Source organism: Cladosporium halotolerans (genome assembly GCF_011745625.1).
Source record: "Cladosporium halotolerans strain TM138-S3 chromosome Unknown Sca2, whole genome shotgun sequence".
NCBI classification, from domain to species: domain Eukaryota; kingdom Fungi; phylum Ascomycota; class Dothideomycetes; order Cladosporiales; family Cladosporiaceae; genus Cladosporium; species Cladosporium halotolerans.
This window is the reverse complement of record NW_027191453.1, coordinates 299523-317218: the sequence shown is the minus strand read 5'-3', so window position 1 is coordinate 317218 and position 17696 is coordinate 299523. Positions and strand designations below refer to the sequence as shown.

At 56.0% G+C, this 17696-nt stretch overlaps 8 protein-coding genes across 8 annotated transcripts; 3 read left to right on the top strand and 5 right to left on the bottom strand.

The window, feature by feature from the left end:
* Positions 1-105: 105 nt before the first annotated feature.
* WHR41_00615 (uncharacterized protein) lies at positions 106-5042 on the top strand (the record flags this gene model as incomplete). Its single annotated transcript, XM_069369221.1, has 2 exons — positions 106-484; positions 542-5042. Exons 1-2 carry the CDS (start codon positions 348-350, stop codon positions 5040-5042), a joined length of 4638 nt encoding a protein of 1545 aa, XP_069233439.1. The 5' UTR covers positions 106-347.
* On the bottom strand, positions 5021-6863 carry WHR41_00614 (uncharacterized protein). The gene is made up of 3 exons (XM_069369220.1): positions 6669-6863; positions 5433-6604; positions 5021-5356 (listed from the first exon to the last, which is right to left on the bottom strand). Exons 2-3 carry the CDS (start codon positions 6564-6566, stop codon positions 5204-5206), a joined length of 1287 nt encoding a protein of 428 aa, XP_069233440.1. The 5' UTR covers positions 6567-6604; positions 6669-6863; the 3' UTR covers positions 5021-5203.
* Positions 6864-7429: 566 nt separating this feature from the next.
* WHR41_00613 (uncharacterized protein) lies at positions 7430-7780 on the bottom strand (the record flags this gene model as incomplete). Its single annotated transcript, XM_069369219.1, has 1 exon — positions 7430-7780. One exon carries the CDS (start codon positions 7778-7780, stop codon positions 7430-7432), a length of 351 nt encoding a protein of 116 aa, XP_069233433.1.
* A 132-nt stretch (positions 7781-7912) lies between these two features.
* mpkB (Mitogen-activated protein kinase mpkB) lies at positions 7913-10041 on the bottom strand. Its single transcript, XM_069369218.1, has 4 exons — positions 9500-10041; positions 9007-9373; positions 8093-8943; positions 7913-8039 (listed from the first exon to the last, which is right to left on the bottom strand). The coding sequence occupies exons 2-4, from the start codon at positions 9186-9188 to the stop codon at positions 8011-8013; spliced, it is 1062 nt and encodes a 353-aa protein (XP_069233434.1). The 5' UTR covers positions 9189-9373; positions 9500-10041; the 3' UTR covers positions 7913-8010.
* Positions 10042-10206: 165 nt separating this feature from the next.
* On the bottom strand, positions 10207-12584 carry WHR41_00611 (uncharacterized protein). The gene is made up of 4 exons (XM_069369217.1): positions 12069-12584; positions 11887-12014; positions 10950-11829; positions 10207-10892 (listed from the first exon to the last, which is right to left on the bottom strand). The coding sequence occupies exons 1-4, from the start codon at positions 12343-12345 to the stop codon at positions 10825-10827; spliced, it is 1353 nt and encodes a 450-aa protein (XP_069233435.1). The 5' UTR covers positions 12346-12584; the 3' UTR covers positions 10207-10824.
* Positions 12585-12977: 393 nt separating this feature from the next.
* Positions 12978-13673, top strand: WHR41_00610 (uncharacterized protein; the record flags this gene model as incomplete). Its single annotated transcript, XM_069369216.1, has 1 exon — positions 12978-13673. One exon carries the CDS (start codon positions 12978-12980, stop codon positions 13671-13673), a length of 696 nt encoding a protein of 231 aa, XP_069233436.1.
* A 390-nt stretch (positions 13674-14063) lies between these two features.
* On the bottom strand, positions 14064-16115 carry WHR41_00609 (uncharacterized protein; the record flags this gene model as incomplete). Its single annotated transcript, XM_069369215.1, has 1 exon — positions 14064-16115. The coding sequence occupies one exon, from the start codon at positions 16113-16115 to the stop codon at positions 14064-14066; it is 2052 nt and encodes a 683-aa protein (XP_069233664.1).
* Positions 16116-16291: 176 nt separating this feature from the next.
* On the top strand, positions 16292-17660 carry WHR41_00608 (uncharacterized protein). The gene is made up of 4 exons (XM_069369214.1): positions 16292-16690; positions 16745-16845; positions 16906-17261; positions 17318-17660. Exons 1-4 carry the CDS (start codon positions 16340-16342, stop codon positions 17497-17499), a joined length of 990 nt encoding a protein of 329 aa, XP_069233663.1. The 5' UTR covers positions 16292-16339; the 3' UTR covers positions 17500-17660.
* The last annotated feature ends 36 nt before the right edge of the window (positions 17661-17696 follow it).

Genomic DNA, 17696 nt, shown 5'->3' with positions numbered 1-17696 from the left:
ACGTGACTAGTCTAACCGCTTTCATCCCACTCGCCGCAACCTCCGAATTGACATGTGAAGTTGGTCTGGCTGACACTAAACAAACAGAGATCCAGGTATCCCTTCTCATTCCACCTTCATAAGATGTACCGCGAGGTTGTTTTGCGGCGATTTTGATTTTCCCCAATTGTAAGCTATTAGCAGCCAATATATTGTTGTCTGTCGCTCCGTCGCAGCTTATCAAGACAACACGTAGCCGCTTTCGTCACTTCTCACGTTCCACGTTCCAGCTTCCCTTGCGAACTTGACCAATTCAACTGTCACATTCAGTGTCGTGTCTATGTGCACAGCTGCTATACTTTCTCATCATGGCAAAGCATAGCGTAAGGCTTGCTAGCGCAGCTGCCATTGTGCTCGGTCTTGCGCTTGGAATCAATGCCGTACCTTCGGTCAATGTCGCGCTGAAGACCTCCTTTGGATCGCCGCCATACCTTGTAGAGCTGCTGTGAGTTTCGAACCAGCCGTTCGGTGTGTCCAATGCCCGTCTGACAGAAGACAACAGAGAAACGGCCGCCGAAGAGAACGCGACAGCCTACTTCCCCCTACTCGATCGTATAGCAGAAGGCTACTTCGACGCAGCGCAAACGGACCAGGACTTGTACACGAGCTTCAGGAAGTTATTGCAGGATGAAGGACACCTTTCACGGGCAGAAGATTTGTCGTCATTCGATTTGGCTCTGTCTATGCATTCGGCAGCGCCGAGGTTAGAGGCACACTTTCAATACTACAACACTGCCATACAACCAACCTTGGAGCAGGACAAGGACGAAGGTTGCGAGAGCTGGGTACATGTGCCATGGATTGGGCAAAGGTATTGCTCTCCCGACTTGAGTCAGTCAAGTGCTCGGGTGTTGGGCAAGCCCAGTACTGAGGTGCCAGCCTTGCCATTTGATCGTACGCTGGGCTGTACGACCTGCGGCAAGCACTCTGTCCTGTATGCCGATATCACCTCACCGTCCTTCCGCGAGTTTCACAAGACGGTCAGCATGACTGCGAAAGACGACCGGTCATCGTATCGCGTGAGGTACAAACCGAATGAGGAAGCGAGCCCTCAGCCGCTGCTGGTCAGCGGCTATGGCGTTGAGATGGCACTGAAGCGCACTGACTACATTGTTATTGACGACCGTAAGCAGGACGACGGCGCGGACGACGGCGTCGTCAAACCCGAAGACGCCACTTTGAGCGAGGAGGAAGTATCGGACCTTCGTCCTCTCTCCGCGTCGGAACTCAGGCGGCTTGGTATCAAAGCAGCAAGCTTCGTTTTGGCAAATGATGCTCCTTTTGATACCTTGGTCAAGCTCTCACAAGATTTTCCGAAGCATTCGAGCGCAATTGCGGCAACGAACATCTCGCAAGAGTTCCTCAATGAGCATCATGACAACAGAGATATCCTTCTCTCACCAGGCTTCAATGTGCTTTGGATCAACGGAGTGCAAATTATGGGAAGAGATGTCGACGCCTACACCTTGCTCGAACACCTTCGCCGAGAGCGCAAAACTATAAACAGTGTCCGCGAACTTGGGCTCAGCGGTCCTCAGGCTGTGCAGCTGCTCTCTCATGAGGCCATCACTGCTTCCCAGGTCGATCAGGAGCCACAAAGGTACGACTGGCGTGACGAGCACGAGGGCGGCAATGTCATCATGTGGCTCAACGATGTCGAAAAAGACAAGCGATACTCAAGCTGGCCCAGCAGCCTTGCAGCCTTTCTTCAGCGGACGTATCCAGGCCAGCTCCCCAATGTCCGCCGTGACCTGCACAATCTTGTGTTCCCTATCGATTTCTCGAAACGCGATGACGTCCTCTTGGTCACCGAAGGTCTTCAGAGCTACGTCAAGCGGTTGATCCCAATCCGGTTCGGTCTTGTGCCTACTGGCAAATCAGCGGCTGCCGCACGACAGGCTCGTATAGTCTATCATCTCCTTGATTCATACGGCCTTGCCGCTGTCCTGAACTACCTCGAAAAGTCTGTTGAGGGCGCCGGTAAGAAGTATGGAGAGCCTGAGGAGCAGTACTTCCTTGGTGCAATTGCGGAGCGCAAACTGAGGCGTGACCGTAGCCTGCTTCCCATGCAAGAGGTTATGGACACTTCTGATCTGGAATCACGCCTATCCTCTGCAAGCGCATACCTGTCCCGCCTCGGCGCCCAGGGCGCAGATGCTCCGATCTTCATCAACGGCATAGCGATACAGAAATCTGACGAATGGCTGCCTCTGATGAGCCAGCGTGTAGGGATGGATGTCAGGACCACTCAAAATGCTATCTTTGACCAAGAGGTTGCCGAAGAAGATTGGCTGCCGTTGCGATTCTTGGAAAAGGCCAGCTTGAGACGCAATCCGCAGGTGGTCCCGGAAGATGACAAAAATGCGAGGCACATCAATGTCGGAGATCATCCCCTTGAGCAGCTCCCTAGCATGCCGGCGGCTAATGACAGCGTTGAGGACAACTTGGTGCACCTTACAGTCGCTGCGGATCTGAATTCCGAATCGGGTCTGGAGCTCCTTATGGAAACGCTCCTGTTCCAAGACGACCACGCCGCGAATGGTATCGAGGTTGCCGTCTTGCACGTGTCAACTGGCAACTCCGATCAAGCGCCTACGCCACTCTCAGCGAAAGTCGACTCTCACTCGCTCCAGGACATCTTGTCCCAATATCACAAACTTGTCAATGAGCAGTATGGTGAAAATGCTACTCCAGACTTCGCTCACAGACAAGACATCTATAGAAGCATCCACCAGACCCTGTTGGATAAGTGTAGCTCTGACAGGAGCTCATGCGAGCACGGCTCATTCTGGACACCATTCGCGGGCATCGCCCCAGCTGCAGGATTAGTACCGGGCCAGAAGGGCCTCCTTTTCAATGGCAGGATCGTCGGTCCCATGGAAAGCTCTTCGTCCATCAGCTCGGACGATCTCGATGCATTGCTGGCGTATGAACGCAAGCAGCGATTGTCGCCTGCTGCCCTTGCGATCAAGTCAATGGGCCTCGAAAGCAAATCATCGACGCCGCTGTCTTTCGCCAGGATCTCAAACTTGATTGCTCTTTCCCTCGTTTCCGATATACCGGAGGGAATTTTCGAAGCAGCACCAACCATCCGGACAGCCATTTTCGACAAGTGGAGCTCGTCTCATACGGCGATCAAGGTAGGCGACCGCGACACAGCCGCCATACAGATTGTTGCTTCTATCGATCCCACTTCGGAGCTTGCCCAAAGGTGGATCCCGATCATCAAGGCGTTGTCAGAGCTTGATGGCGTGCACACATGCATGTACCTCAACCCCAAGGAACGTCTTGACGAGCTTCCCATCAAGCGCTTCTACCGCTACGTACTTGACTCGAAGCCCACTTTCGATCAAAATGGCTCCCTCCAAGGCCGAAGCGCACACTTCGCAAGCCTTCCCGCAGAAGCGCTTTTGAACATGGGAATGGACCTGCCACCTTCGTGGCTCGTTGCGCCATCTGAAAGTATCTACGACTTGGACAACATCAAGCTAAGTGCAGTCAAGGGAGAGACAGAAATCGAGGCGACATATGAACTGGAGCACATTCTCATTGAAGGCCACTCGCGGGAAGCAGGTTCCGGTCCGCCTCCTCGTGGCGCGCAACTCGTGCTCGGCACCGAGCTGGACCCTCATTTTGCCGATACCATCATCATGGCCAACTTGGGCTATTTCCAGTTCAAGGCAAACCCCGGTATCTACACGCTCGCTCTGCAGAAGGGCCGCAGCGAAGACATCTTTCATATCGAGAGCGCGGGCACGAATGGCTACGACCCGGTCGTAAGCGATGAGAACTCCGAGATCGCGCTCATGTCTTTCAGAGGCGCCACTCTCTTCCCTCGACTTGCACGCAAGCCAGGCATGGAAGACGAGGACGTCCTCGAGGCTTCGAAAACAGCCGTCGAGAGCCTTGCCGATCAAGCAGACAAGCTCCTCGCGCAGGCTGGTGTCACCGGCGCTCAGGCGAGCAAGTACCTTTCCAAAGCCACCAAGATCGGTTCGAGCCTGCTGCCAGGAAGCAGCAAGTCCGCCAGCGGCCACGCAGACATCAACATCTTCTCCGTCGCATCCGGCCACCTCTACGAGCGCATGCTGAACATCATGATGGTCTCCGTCATGAAGCACACCAAACATACCGTCAAGTTCTGGTTCGTCGAGCAGTTCCTCTCGCCCTCCTTCAAAGCCTTCCTCCCCGCCCTGGCCAAGGAGTACGGCTTCCAGTACGAAATGGTCACCTACAAGTGGCCGCACTGGCTGCGCGGGCAGAAGGAGAAGCAGCGCGAGATCTGGGGCTACAAGATCCTGTTCCTGGACGTGCTCTTCCCGCTCGACCTCGACAAGGTCATCTTCGTCGACGCCGACCAGATCGTGCGCACCGACATGCACAGCCTGGTCCAGCACGACCTGCAGGGCGCCCCCTACGGCTTCACCCCCATGTGCGACTCGCGCACCGAGATGGAGGGCTTCCGCTTCTGGAAGCAGGGCTACTGGAAGAGCTTCCTGCGCGGGAAGCCCTACCACATCTCCGCGCTGTACGTCGTCGACCTCAAGAAGTTCCGCCAGATCGCGGCCGGCGACCGCCTGCGCCAGCAGTACCACCAGCTGTCCGCGGACCCGAACAGCCTGAGCAACCTCGACCAGGACCTGCCGAACCACATGCAGATGGCGCTGCCGATTCACAGCCTGCCGCAGGAGTGGCTGTGGTGCGAGACGTGGTGCTCGGACGAGGCGCTGCGCGAGGCCAAGACGATCGATCTGTGCAACAATCCGCAGACGAAGGAGCCGAAGCTCGACCGCGCGAGGAGGCAGGTGCCCGAGTGGACTGTGTATGACGATGAGATTGCTGCGGTGGCGAGGAAGGTGAAGGAGGCCGACGCACAGGGCAAGCCTGTGGCGGGCGATGCTGGCGATGCCGGTGTCCAGGGCAGAGAAGAGGAGAGCATTCAAGAGCGGCTGCAGCGGGAGGACGCGGAGAAGGAGAAAAGCAAGGGCCACGATGAGTTGTAGACGTAGAGATAGAGAAATTACCCGCCGCCTGTGACAGATGTATTGCCTTTACTCTGTGTGTCATTATCCGCTCCATTATTGTTGTCTACATGAGTCTCAAGATATTACTCCGGGCAGGCATGGTCTAGACCCTGCCACCTACGAAAGATGTGCATCATTTCTTAGCGCAAAGACACCTTCGTGGCGTTGTTCGGCAAAGGAGCACGCATCAGAGCCCAAGGCTTAACACGGCGGTCAGTTCCTGGATAGCTGAGAGCGCTGAAAACCAGCTGGTTGACAGTGAAGTAGATGTAGCCATCTTCGGCGACGGCAAACTGTGATCATGAGGTCAGTCTCGTACTTCGTTGCGGAGCCTGCTGGTCCCGTCTCAAAAAAAAGAGGTCAACTTACAGTATCGATCCAGTTCAGCCTCGGGTCCCGCACAAAAGTGTGCACAGTCCCGTTGGCCGGGTTGAAAATCGCGACGGAGTTCTGCTCCATGTTGCCGTGGTAAATGAAGCCGTTGGTGTCCGTCTCCATGCCGTCAGAAATGCCCGACTGGCCGTGGTTGTTGATAGAGCCCTGAGCCAAGACCTCGCTGTTGGTGCTCCTGTCGCGCAAGCGCGCCGTGGGGATAGAGTACAAGTACCTGTTCGCGACAGACTTCCAGTAAATACGCTCTCCGTCCGCGGATAGAGCAATGCCGTCGGAGCCGAAGTTGAGGTACGTAAAGGGCTTGCCAGGCTGCGCGGCGTAGATTGCTTCGCCATAGAGGTACTGGACGTGCTGCTTCTCGGGGTGGACGTCGGAGTTGCCGTCGAGGTGGCGCCAGGACTCGCCAGAGCCGAGGTCGGCCATGACGAGGCCGTTGCGGCCTTCGGTGGAGGAGTCGGTGATGTACGCGATGCCCTGGCCCGTGGTGCCGGAGAGGTTGGCGCGCAGGTCGAAGCGGACGTCGTTAAGGTAGGAGTCTGAGTAGGCGACGGTTGGGGGGAAGAGGATCGTTTTGAAGACGGTGTTGTTTTGGAGGTTCACGCCGATTAATTTGGGTCCGCCGTAGGAGGAAGCGACGAGAGTGCCGTTGGGCGTAGCGACTCGGCCGGTGTCCAGGATCCAGGCCCGATCGAGGGAATCAATCACGATGGATTGGGAGCCGATCAGGTAGTCGGGATAGTTGGCTCCGGTTGGGGGATAAGTGGTGTAATTGATAGCACCACCCGGCGGCTGGTTCATCTCAGCGCTGGGAAATGCGCGCTCAGTGTTGTTTGGCAGCAGCTCTGCAATGGTATATTTGGGCACATCGCCGCGATATGTGTTGTTCGGGTCCAATCCACCTGGGTAGTTGGAGAATCTGCGTCCTTCTCTTGACACTGCGATGCCAGTAGGGAATTGGTCAAAGTACAGGTGCACGACTTCAAGCTCAGGCCCGTAAACTCCAGGATCTGTGAGCAATTGCTGGCCTTGGTTGGAAGTGCCAGCGCCTGTCTGAGCGTTGCTAAGAGCAAAGATGGCGCTTCCCAGCGCGAAAAGTGAGCTTCCCAGCATATTGATAGCAATATTTGAGCTTCAATGGTTCAACGGACCTGTGGGCAGCACAGGAAAGACGATCAGGGAAGGAAACAAGCGACCTTTATTCCGCTGACCTACCTCTACGTCAGCAACTCTGTCTTGGCCAGCTCATTTCCTGGGTGAGCCTAGCATCGCAGTACGGCACGCTTTGCCTCGGGGACACGTCCATGATGGCGTCAGATGGCATCCGCATTGGCAGAGTCGCGGCTACGGCCTGCAAGGTCCGCACGACGATCGCGGTGATCGATGCTTTGGAGGATGAAGTGGAGGCTGAAGTGCCGGGGATAGGCTTTGGCGGAGCGGGTGCGGGGATGTGATGCCAATGAGAGATGACATCGCGAGCTTGGCAATGCGGCAGTCGATCGTCTGCCGGAGACGAGTATGTGATGTGCTGTGGATGTCAGCACTCCGGATACTTTAAGTCGAGGAACGTGTCGAATGAAGCTCTGCTATAGGCTGTTTTGGTGATGAGTATTTTTTTATTACAGCGATCAGACTTGCGGTACAAAAGACAAACAACACAGCCACGGCAGCGTTCCTTACATGCCAAAACAGGACGCCTTTGATGCAACAGAAACTCAATGAACTTGAACTCCACTCTTCCTTTACGCATCCGTATCTCCGCGATCTCTTTCGACGCGCTGATCGCTCTCATCTTTCAACACTCAAAACGTTGGAACAGCCAAGGATACAACAAGCAGGCCGCAGAGGACTCCTACCCAGCCCAGCCCCCTCTCACATAGACCTCAAGAAAGCCAGCGCCAGCACGTGGTATACCACGGCGACTTTCCCGGTGTCCCTCTGCGACCTTCCTCAACGCTTGCCGTATCCGCGCCTTCCTAGCAATCCGCCTCCTGTCGACTAACCACAGCCCTCATCCCAGTCGGGACGTGCCCGTGCGCCACCGAGGGTAGAACGGCGGGAGCGCTGTTGGGGTACGAGTCCCACTCAATGTCGTCGAAAGTGATGGGGAGCTCGTAGCTGGTCTCCGGGTCCCAGTCGGCGGCGGTCGTTTTGCCCTTCTGCTGCACTTCCCCCTCTTGCACCTTGTGGCCTTCCTGGTCGCTGTGCTTGCTCCTCTGAGAGTACTTCCTGTAGCGGGCGGAGCTCGAATTGCTCGGGTAGAAGCCTTTCTCGGCACTGACGCGGCGCAGGTGGGCTTGGTAGGACTCGGGGATGCGCGTTTTCATGTAGTCGAAAGTGCGGTTGCTACTCACGAGCTGTTAGTGATTCGTCTCAAGAGAAAGGAGGTTGGGGTTCGACGGTAGAAATTGAAAAGAACTATTGGAGAAAGGAAACATTGGGGATGAATTGTAAGGTGATGGTGGTAGATCTTTTTGAATTTTTTGCAAGAGGCGAGAAGATTTCATAGAAATGGTGGTGATTGTTCTGTATCTTTTTGGGTATCTCTAAAGGAACGTTACCGCATGATCTCCTCGTAAATAAGCCCTGGAGAAAGTTAGCGTACATTTCCGATGGCATAGAGTGGTGCGATTCCTCACTCTTCAACTGCTCTTTGCTTAGATTGTCCTTGTTCTTGTCGAAATCAAAGAATTCTTCCGGAATCGGCGCCGCGGTCGGCTCGTCCTCAGGATCGTGATAAGGCTCGAGGTAAGGGTGCTTAAGAGCCTCCTCCACACTAATACGCTTGACGGGGTTGAAAGCAAGCAGCTTCTCCAGGAGGTCGAGCGCAAGGTCGGAGGTCTTGGGGAACATGGCTTTCCAGGGGATCTTCTTCTTGAAGGGTAGACTGCGGATGTACTCGCGAGCGCGACGCGACTTGATGCCGTAGTAGTCCTCCATAGTGGGCGTGCCGAGCACGTCGAGGATGAGGGTGAGTTGGTGGTGGTAGTCCTTGCCAGGGAAGAGCGGCTTGCCGCTCAGCATCTCGGCAAGAATGCAGCCGACTGACCAGACGTCAATGGCCTTGGTGTATTCCTTGAAGGTAAGCATAATCTCCGGGGCGCGGTACCAGCGTGTGGCGACGTATTCGGTCATGAAGCCTTGGTTGTCCTCCGTGCTGGCAGCAGAACGCGCGAGACCAAAGTCGCAGACCTTCAGGTCGCAGTTCGCGTTCAGAAGCAGGTTCGAGGGCTTGAGATCACGGTGGAGGACGTTGGCCGAGTGCATGGCCTTGAGTGCGCGCAAAGTCTGGTAGATGAAGTACTGGCAGTGGTCGTCGGAAAGCTCCTGGGTGCGAATGACGCGGTGCATGTCTGTCTCCATGAGCTCCTGGATGAGGTACACCTCGAAGAAGCTCTCGTAGTTGCGGGGCTTCTGAATGTCAAGGATTGAGATGATGTTCTCGTGGTTGAAGTACCGCAGAAGCTTCATCTCACGGAGGGTGCGCAAGCTATTGTCGCCGTCAGCCTCACATGCGCCAGAAATGATAGACTAGGAATGTAGAGAGACATACCAAAACATGGAATGGTCGAACGGTGTGATCTTCTTGATCGCTACCTTCTGGCCGGAAGGCTTGTGCATCGCGGAGCAGACGACACCGTAGGCGCCCTCGCCAACAACATCCTGGATGTCGTATTGCTCGCTCACGTTGAAGGAGATCTTGCGGGAACCGCCCTGAGGCGGAGCACGAGACATGATGTGGGTGTTGTGCTGTCGCTAGCTATGCAGCGTGTGGTCGTGAGGAATCGGAAGTGCGAATGTTTTGAGGTCGTGAAATGTGCGTGCGCTGTTGCTCAGCAACTCCGCGACGGACAAGGAAAGAGCGACGTGCGGATGCTGGGTGTCCGGCGGCGTGCAGAGAGGTAGAGGATAGGTGGCAGCTGTGAGAGCACGATAATCAGCAATGCGTTCCCTTTGCGTCGAGCTCTCCGGTCTGCGGAATGCGGCAGGTGTCAATGTCCTCTCGTCCTGCCCCTCGCTCAGATGCCGTGACTGGGATGGCCTACGCGGTCCTTGCTTGTCTGGTATCCTCCTGTTGCGCTGCCCTCCTTTTGCCGGTGATGCTATTGCTTTTCCTGATCCGTCTGGATTCAACTTGTGCATGTACAGGTGAAACGAACGAGCGAGGCCGCACCGGATGCGTCTCGTCAGCCCCGTCAGCGCCTAGCCTCCACCTTCGCCTAAGCACCCGAACGAGCAGCCCCAACGCCTCTGTCACATCTCTTTCTCGCATTCGTGTCTGTTTCCGAACAGGCTCTTGTACCCAATCCACATCCTTCTCTTGATAGTTCAACTCACCTAGAGTGTAGCCGTGAGCCTCAGAAAATGACACGCAGTCACCGCGACTTGTTTGGTGGCAGATAGGGCAAGGCCGGCAACTCGAGAGCCAGTGGTTGTGGTAGGCAGGTAACGCAGTAGTATGTGCAGCAGCAGCAGCAGCAGAAACATGAAGTCCAGGTCAAGAAAAGGCGAAACAACAGAAGATCCGTCGTAACCCGCTCGCCAGCCCGCACCCCGTCCCAGCACCAGTGCTGCACGCTTTAAACCACCAACCCTCCAACCTGCCGCGCCCCCCTCCCCTCCATGGAGGACCCGCCCGCCGGCGGCTGGCCGCCGTTAGTGGGGCAGGGCCAGCGTTGCCGCCGCGCGCAGGTTCCAGAAGCCGCCCAAAACCTGCAGACGACCGCCCTGATTCGCCCAGCGCCCGGCTCTCCCTGCAATCTTGGGCAGGGAGCGTGGCAGCCTGCAGGCGAGCGTGTTTCAGGGGAGCGAGAGAGGCGTGACCTTCCAGCGAAACAGACGCCCCTGCTTCAAACTCCGGCGTTGGACAGAGCGCGCGCGGATGGCCTTCCGGGTGAGTTTTGGGTCTTGTTTGGCGCTTGCCTGTTCCTGGCCGCGGACGGGAGGGAGAAGGGTTTGGAGATTCACTTCCGGCGCCGGTGCGAGCCGTGTGATGGCTCTGGGGAATATTGGGCCAGAGCTCTACGGAGGTCTGAAGAGGGCGTCTTGCGCAAGTGATTCGTCCTGTGTCTTCATGCAAGCCTTAGCGAACGAGACTGCATCTTCACGGAACGGCGCTCTGATTCGTGATCCCGCTTTGCGTTACTCACGCTGCAAGCCATTTAGGGCTAGTTTTGTGAGCTAATAATAATACATCATTCGCACGTCTTCGAGGACACTTGTCGTGCGCGAATTCGGAACCTGATCGCTATTGTCCTGTCCCACCACTAACCATTGTCCCAGATTTCCGAACTTTTGAGCCAAATGAGAAACAGAAATACATAGGCCAGCCACCTAATGAGAGCCTGGTGGCTTGCAGAATGGAATGCATTTACCAAGTGGTAGTGATGCCGTAGTCCTTCTTCGAAACGCCGAGATCAGCAAAGACAGTATCGTCACCTGCAGCAGAATTAGCAACAATTTCACTCTTTAGAATCGGACAACTCAACAACTCACCCTTCATGTGCTCAATCCTCTGCTCGTCCTCGCTCTCCAACTTCTTGATCTCCTCCTCCGGCAGCTCCTTGGCATCGTCCTTCTGGTCCTTAGGATTGGCCTCGAGGTTGTTCGAACCATCGAAACTCTCGCCGATCATGAGAATCTGCGCGTTGGCGTAGTCGATGTGCTTGGGCTCGGCCGGCATCCAGCCACGGCCACCAAACTCCTCGATGAACTCAGACGGGTAGCCCGGACCCTGCGGCAGCTGCGCGTTCGCTGGACCAGACGACTCCGGGTTCTTCAGACTGATCACGAAGCTGCCCTTGTCCTTGATTCCGATGTCCTCCTGCACCTCGCCCGGCGAGCTAGGCACCGTGAGCATGTACGCCAGGTGCGTCGTGCCCTGCCCACCGCCCGTCCTCGTCATCGCATACACGCCCTCGCCGACGAGCGTGACATTAGGCGTGTGGTTCGTGCCCGTAGTCTTAGTCGAGTATTCCGACCCCTGCATGAAGCTCTCCTTCAGCTCTGCCATCGTCGTGCCCGCCTTCTCGACGAACGACATGAAGCGGTCCTTGCCGCTCTTGGGCCAGACCTTCTTGGGCAGCGCGAGCAGGCGCAGGTTCTTGAGCTCCTGCACGGCGCCATCGGTGATCTTGCCGCCGGCGGGCAAGGGGCGCATGACGAAGAAGCTGCGCTGGAGGTCCTGCACGCTGTCCGGGTCTGTGGTCCCGACACGGCCGCGCGTGAAGAAGTAGATCACGCCCTTCTCGAGGATGTTGGAGGGCTGGGCTTCTTCGCGGGTCTTGTCTTCTTCGACGGCGTGGGAGTCGGTGCTGGCTTCGGCCTTGCTGGTGGATTCGTGTGCGTTGCCGTTAGTGGACTCGGATTCCTCGGTCTGCAGAGGGCATTGTGAGTAATGCGCAGTTGGCGCTTGAGAAAGTGGAGGGTTTACCTTTGCAGCCGTCTTGCCCTCATCCTTCTCATCTGCCTGCACCTTATCGAAAGCATTGGGTTTCTCCGACTCCTTCTTGGTCTCTTCTTGTCCGTTGGCGCTGTCCTCTTCAGTTTTCGTCGTCTCAGCTGCGGTCCATGTTAGTTTGAAACCTAGTCGCGACGCTTCCAATTCACCCTTACCGGCTCCTTCGGTTGCATCCTTCTGCTCGCTCATTTCAACGTCACCAGCTCCGGCATTGTCCTCTTCGGTCTCCTTTGCTGGAGTCTGTTGGACGTCCTCGTGCTCATTCTCGTTGGGAGTTACCTCTTCAAGGGTCTTCTGTTGCTTCTTGCCCTTGTTGCCAGCCGCCGGGGAAGAGGCATCAGCCTTGCGCTTAGTACCGCTTGTTGTCGTAGCGGATTGCGGGCTCGAGTTGTTCTGCGCGGCAACTCGTGCCGATTGGCGTGTTCCGGCCATGGTTAACGAAGATGATTCAAGTTGGTGCTAAGGTGCTGTCTGGTGCAATTGTTAAGAAGGCAGCAAGGAATGCTGTGTAAATCAGTTTGTTGTAGGTGGCGAGCTTCTTAGAATTGGTGATTTGACCTGGATCACATGAAAAATTGAGGTGATGAAGCAAACGCGTGATAAGTCGCGTTGAGTGATGTGAGGATTAAGGGAGACGCGTCTGAAGTGATGATGTCGTCGACGACTGCTTTGATCCACCCATAGCGACGGATCGATGCCGCGTCCTCACAACGCGCCTCGTAGCATTCGTGACACCCCGTGATGTCATCGTCGCTTCACTTCATAAACCTCATGGAAGGCTAAACGCTTACGCGGGCCCGCCACGCGCATCCCTCAATCTACACTGGAGATGGAGCCGGGCCTCGCTCCGTCCGCCTCACCACCGCACCACCACGCTAATTCGCGTGCCGAGTCATTTCGCCATCATCATTTTCCCATCACCTCCCCGTCTCCGCGAAGGCCGCGAAGGGACTGCCCCTCACTTTTCGCTTCTTCGCCCTTCATGCTCCGAAGTCAAAACATTCATAGCCGCCAAAATCACCCTTCACTGAGATCCTGAAGACCGGCCTGTCAGAGCTCACAGCATGTCCCCGGATCACGGCGAACGCGTGGCAGACGAGGTGGCCCTCGTCCAAGCCATGTACCCGGAGCAGATTTCCTGGGCCGACCACAGCCGCGAGCTGACGTTCAAGGGGACCAACTCCTCCATCACCCTGCGGCTGCCGGACGACTACCTCAGCACCGGCCTGCCGATCGTGATCACTGCCACCGCAGGCAAGCGCGACATCAGCGGCGAGGTGAAGAAGCGCCTGCTCGAGGAGTTCGGGTGCGGCGAGGAGATCCTCGACGCGACGGTGGCGCTTTTCGACGGCCTGGTCGCGGACCACGAGCTTGAGGCGACGGGCAACGGGCTCGAGCAGCCCAGTGCGGCGGATGAGCCGCATGGCAGCGACGCGACGATTGTCGTATGGCTGCATCATTTGCTTAACACCAACAAGCGCAAGATGGCGCTCTCGCCCGCGGCGTCAGTATCCGGCGTCACTAAACCTGGATATCCTGGAGTTCTGGTGTATTCTGGACCCGCAAATGCCGTCCGCGACCATGTCAACGAATTGAAGGACCAAAATTGGGCCGCGTTCCAAGTACGGCTGGAAGTTGACGAAGCGTGGCAATTTGCCCATGGCACTGGTGTCAAGGAAGTTGAGGCCATGGGCGACGTCGTGGCCGAAATTGGGGACGACAGGAAGGAGGATTTCATGCAGGCCATGAAGATCAAGTGAGGCTGAAGGATGGGCCTGACGTTTCAGCACATCAATATCAGGCCGGCAGTGTCTGGACGAAGAATGACGAATTGAACTGATGCATAGAGCCTCAGGATCTGTCAGATCCAACGGCCAGAAGCGATATACCCCTGGGATTGAAGGCGTTAGCGTTTACATAGAGTCACGAATATATGGCACTTGAGACAATCGTTGCAATTGATGTTGGTTGGAGAAGTTTTTTGAAGGAAGGTTAAGCAAGTAGATAAGGTGCGAGAAGAACTGTCATGAAACTTGCTGACCGAAAGCAGCAGAGAAAACCCTTGACTCCAGAATGAAAGCCCGCAGCCGATCAAAGGCGCCATCGTACAGAAAACATTACGAAAAAGTCGCAAGACCATTGTTGACATTTCATCCCCTCAGCGTGTCGTCTAGGTTCTTCCGACTCCTTTTCAGGGGTGAGAATTGGAATCCAGATCCATCAGCCGCACTCATGAGAACACTCTTGCCGACGCCCGAACTCTTGCCAAACATACTTGGGCCCTTCTTCGGACCAGCGAGGGCGCTGAAGCCTTTTGAGCCGAACAAGCCGCGACTGTTGAAGCCTGACTTGGCTGCAGGCTGAGTATCCTCCTCTTCGTCCATGAGGGTTTTGCCCATGCCGCCGAGCTTGCGTTTTTTCTTTTGCATTGTGGTAGACTTCTCCTCTGAAGCACGGAAAGTGTCAAAGTCAACGAGCGATTTGCGAGGCCTCTTCTTCTTGCTCGGCTCACGAGCCTCGTCTGGTCCGTCGTTGGTCTTGGTCTTCAGCTTCATGACACCGCCGGCTTTGGCTTTCGTCTTTGGCGCATTCTCCTGTCCTTGAGAGTGCACATCCTCGACCTCCTCGGTGACCATCTCGAGCATAGGAGCTTTTGCCTTGCGTTGAGCGCCGTTCTTCTTGGGCTGAGCGTTAGCTTTACTGGAGTCGGCAGGTGCAAGGGGTTGTTTGTTCGATTTCTGAGCAACCGGCGAGGCTTCCTCCTCTTCGTCTTCCGAGTGGTCTTCCATGTCGGCGCTCATCGTCTTGTTAAGGAATGGCGTGATGGAGAAAGTGCTCTTGTCACCAACACCCGCGCTGGGTGCCTTGCGTCCGCGTTTCTTAGCTGCCGGACCGTCACCTGGAGTACCCAGAGCACTCTCTTCGGGCTCCATTGCTGCTGCTGCGCGCTTTTTGGTGGCCTTGCTTGCCTTAGGGGCTGCTGTCTTGGTAGTGGCTTGAGGAATGGGCTCTGGTGCAGCTGCAGCGGCACTCTCAGCCGCTTCCTTTGCTGCACTGAGCTCAGTCTCCATGTCTTTCAATTTCTCCTTGGTAGTTCTGAGCTTCTCCCTGAAGCGTCCAAGTTTCTCCTCCAGCGCAGCCCTCTGCGTCTCAGCCTCCTCCACAGCATGTTCGGCAGCTTTCTCTGCGCGCTGGCGATCCTTCTTCTCTTTGGCAAGCTCTTCACGGAGCTCCTCAGCTTGGTCGTCGGCGCTGGCATTTCCATCTGCACGCTTGAGGGCGCGAGCAGCGGCTCTCTTCTCCTTCTCAACTTCAGCCTGAAGGTTCTCTACAGCGTCCTCCAGCCGTTGCTTCGCTTTCTTTTCCTTGAGTAAGTCTTTTCGGACATCCTCGATCTGTGTGTTCTCCCGTACGGCCTCCAGCTCCTCCTCGACCTTTTCGCGCATTTTCTTTTCCTTTGCAAGCTGCTTACGGATATCATCTGTGTCCATGTCGCCTTGTGCGTGCTCCAAAGCCTCTTCTGCACGCTCCCTCGCCCTTTTCTCCTTCTGCAACTGCCTCTTCAAGTCATCAACTTGCTCCTCCTGCGCGATCTCGAAAACCGTGTTTCTCCGTTTCGCCAGGGCACGCTGGGCTTCGCGCTTGGCCTTCTCGACCTCGCATTGTGCATTCGTCAGTTGATGCTGTAGATCGAGCTTCTCCGCAACTAGCTGCTCGACAGACGCCGCTTGGGCTTTGAGGTGCTCCAGCTCCGGTTTTAGGACACTCAGTTCGCGCGCCAGTGCCAGTTTCTCCGTCAGAACGGCGGTGTTGTCTTCACGCGCGTCTCTCAGCGCTTGCGCCTCAGCGTTCAGTGCTGCGATCTCGTTCTCGCGCGCCCTCAGCTCGCTTTCGACTTCAGTAAGCGTGGCCTCGGCCGCCTCGGCGCGCGACAGGTTCTCGTTGACGAGTCTCTCGAAGGAGTCTGCGCGGTCTTCCTCGTGCTGTAGTTGCTCGCGAATATCGTCGTTGTCGTCTTCCAGGCAATTGACGCTAAATCGTAATCGACGGATATCTTCGATTTTCTCTAGAATGTCGACCATGTGTGTGTTGTTTGCGTATTTGAGCTCCAGCGCAGATGTGTGGAGCGCTTGCTCGTATTGTTGTGAATGCATGGTAGAAGGCATAGGAGCCATGCTCTTTGAACTATGCGCTGGTGGCATACGCGACTGTTGTAGGTGCTGCAGTGTGTTAGGCTGGTGGGCGCATTGGTGGATGCTTGAACTTCATCCTTTGTTTACGCGCGATCAACAAGCGGAACCGCGGCCGCGCCCGTGTCATCATGCCAAGTAACGACACCTGTCGCCGATGCTCCAGCTTCCAGCTGCCGCCAGCGAGCAATCGGAGACACTGGTCGGTTAGCCATTGCTCGCCAACACCGTCAACGATGAAGTTTCTTTCTGCTTTGACGGCAGCATTGCTGCCTTTCACCGCGCTAGCCGCGAAGAAACCCACTGGCGACCGCTTCCAGACCTACAACTCCAAGCAGCTCTCGGCTGGCAGCTCAGTGAGGCTCGACGACAAGACATATGGAGAGCTCACCAAGACACCGCGAGACTACTCTGTGGCCGTGCTCTTGACCGCATTGGAGCCGCGATTTGGATGTGGCCTGTGTAAAGATTTCCAACCGGAATATGACCTGCTTGCACGCAGCTGGTCGAAGGGCGACAAGGCAGGAGAGGGACGTCTGCTCTTTGGTACAATGGACTTTCTCGACGGCAAGGCGACTTTCCAGTCGGTATGATAGTCCTCAGAGACCATAATACTCGTGACAGTGACTGACTGGTACCAGCTGATGCTGCAAACGGCACCTGTCTTGCTCCTGTTCCCGCCCTCGACTGGCCCCAACGCAAGGACTGATCCTTCTCCGATCCGCTTCGACTTCCTTTCGGGGTGAGTCCGCACGATCTTCAGTCTTCTGGGCGCATTGTACTAACACCCTGATTGAATCAGTTCCGACAAGGCTGAGCCCATCCATGCCTGGTTGAGCCGTCACCTCCCCGAATCTCCTCACCCGCCGATCGTCCGCCCTATCAACTATGTCAAGATCGTCACCGTCACGACCGCTCTTCTCGGCGCTATCACCTTCCTCTTCGTCGCCGCGCCTTACTACCTCCCGATCGTTCAGAACCGCAACCTCTGGGCTGCTGTCAGTTTGATCGCCGTCCTGCTCTTCACCAGCGGGCACATGTTCAACCACATCCGCAAGGTTCCCTACGTGGCCGCCAGCCCCAAAGGTGGTGTGAGCTACTTTGCCGGCGGCTTCCAGAACCAGTTTGGCCTGGAGACCCAGATCGTTGCCGCTATGTGTAAGTCTGCTTCGCAGATACAGTCGTCTTGATTAGTACTAATTTGTTATCGACAGACGGAATTCTCTCCTTCGCCACAATCAGTCTGGCACTCAAGGTCCCCCGCATGGCCGATGCTCGCAGGCAGCAGTTCGCCGTCTTCCTCTGGGGTGCTGTCCTTCTGGGCACGTACTCCTTCCTCCTGAGTGTTTTCAGGCTGAAGAACGGCGGTTACCCCTTCTGGCTGCCGCCGTTCTAAGCACAGACCTACTAGAGTAGAGTCCATTCAAAAGCAGTTGTACGATTTTCTATATTGAGATCGCAGTCAGGACGCGACTCGCAAGCAGTGTAGATAGATGATCCTGAGAAATTCGAGAAGATCAATCATCATGCTACCGCCCGTGGTATCAGTCAACCGCCTGTCCGTTGCTTCTTACCAATGCTCTGCGTTTCCTC

What these genes read in the sequence shown, in the direction of transcription:
- WHR41_00614 (XM_069369220.1), bottom strand. Translation starts at nt 6,566, where the DNA reads ATGCTGGGAAGCTCACTTTTCGCGCTGGGAAGCGCCATCTTTGCTCTT. An exon ending in GGCTGAACTGGATCGATACT is followed by an intron (nt 5,357 to 5,432) that starts GTAAGTTGACCT and finishes TCATGATCACAG; the next exon opens with TTTGCCGTCGCCGAAGATGG.
- WHR41_00611 (XM_069369217.1), bottom strand. Translation starts at nt 12,345, where the DNA reads ATGGCCGGAACACGCCAATCGGCACGAGTTGCCGCGCAGAACAACTCG. An exon ending in AGGGCAAGACGGCTGCAAAG is followed by an intron (nt 11,830 to 11,886) that starts GTAAACCCTCCA and finishes TGCCCTCTGCAG; the next exon opens with ACCGAGGAATCCGAGTCCAC. An exon ending in GAGGATTGAGCACATGAAGG is followed by an intron (nt 10,893 to 10,949) that starts GTGAGTTGTTGA and finishes ATTCTGCTGCAG; the next exon opens with GTGACGATACTGTCTTTGCT.
- mpkB (XM_069369218.1), bottom strand. Translation starts at nt 9,188, where the DNA reads ATGTCTCGTGCTCCGCCTCAGGGCGGTTCCCGCAAGATCTCCTTCAAC. An exon ending in TTCGACCATTCCATGTTTTG is followed by an intron (nt 8,944 to 9,006) that starts GTATGTCTCTCT and finishes CGGCGACAATAG; the next exon opens with CTTGCGCACCCTCCGTGAGA. An exon ending in AAGCAAAGAGCAGTTGAAGA is followed by an intron (nt 8,040 to 8,092) that starts GTGAGGAATCGC and finishes AACTTTCTCCAG; the next exon opens with GGCTTATTTACGAGGAGATC.
- WHR41_00608 (XM_069369214.1), top strand. Translation starts at nt 16,340, where the DNA reads ATGAAGTTTCTTTCTGCTTTGACGGCAGCATTGCTGCCTTTCACCGCG. An exon ending in GCAAGGCGACTTTCCAGTCG is followed by an intron (nt 16,691 to 16,744) that starts GTATGATAGTCC and finishes GACTGGTACCAG; the next exon opens with CTGATGCTGCAAACGGCACC. An exon ending in CCAGATCGTTGCCGCTATGT is followed by an intron (nt 17,262 to 17,317) that starts GTAAGTCTGCTT and finishes TGTTATCGACAG; the next exon opens with ACGGAATTCTCTCCTTCGCC.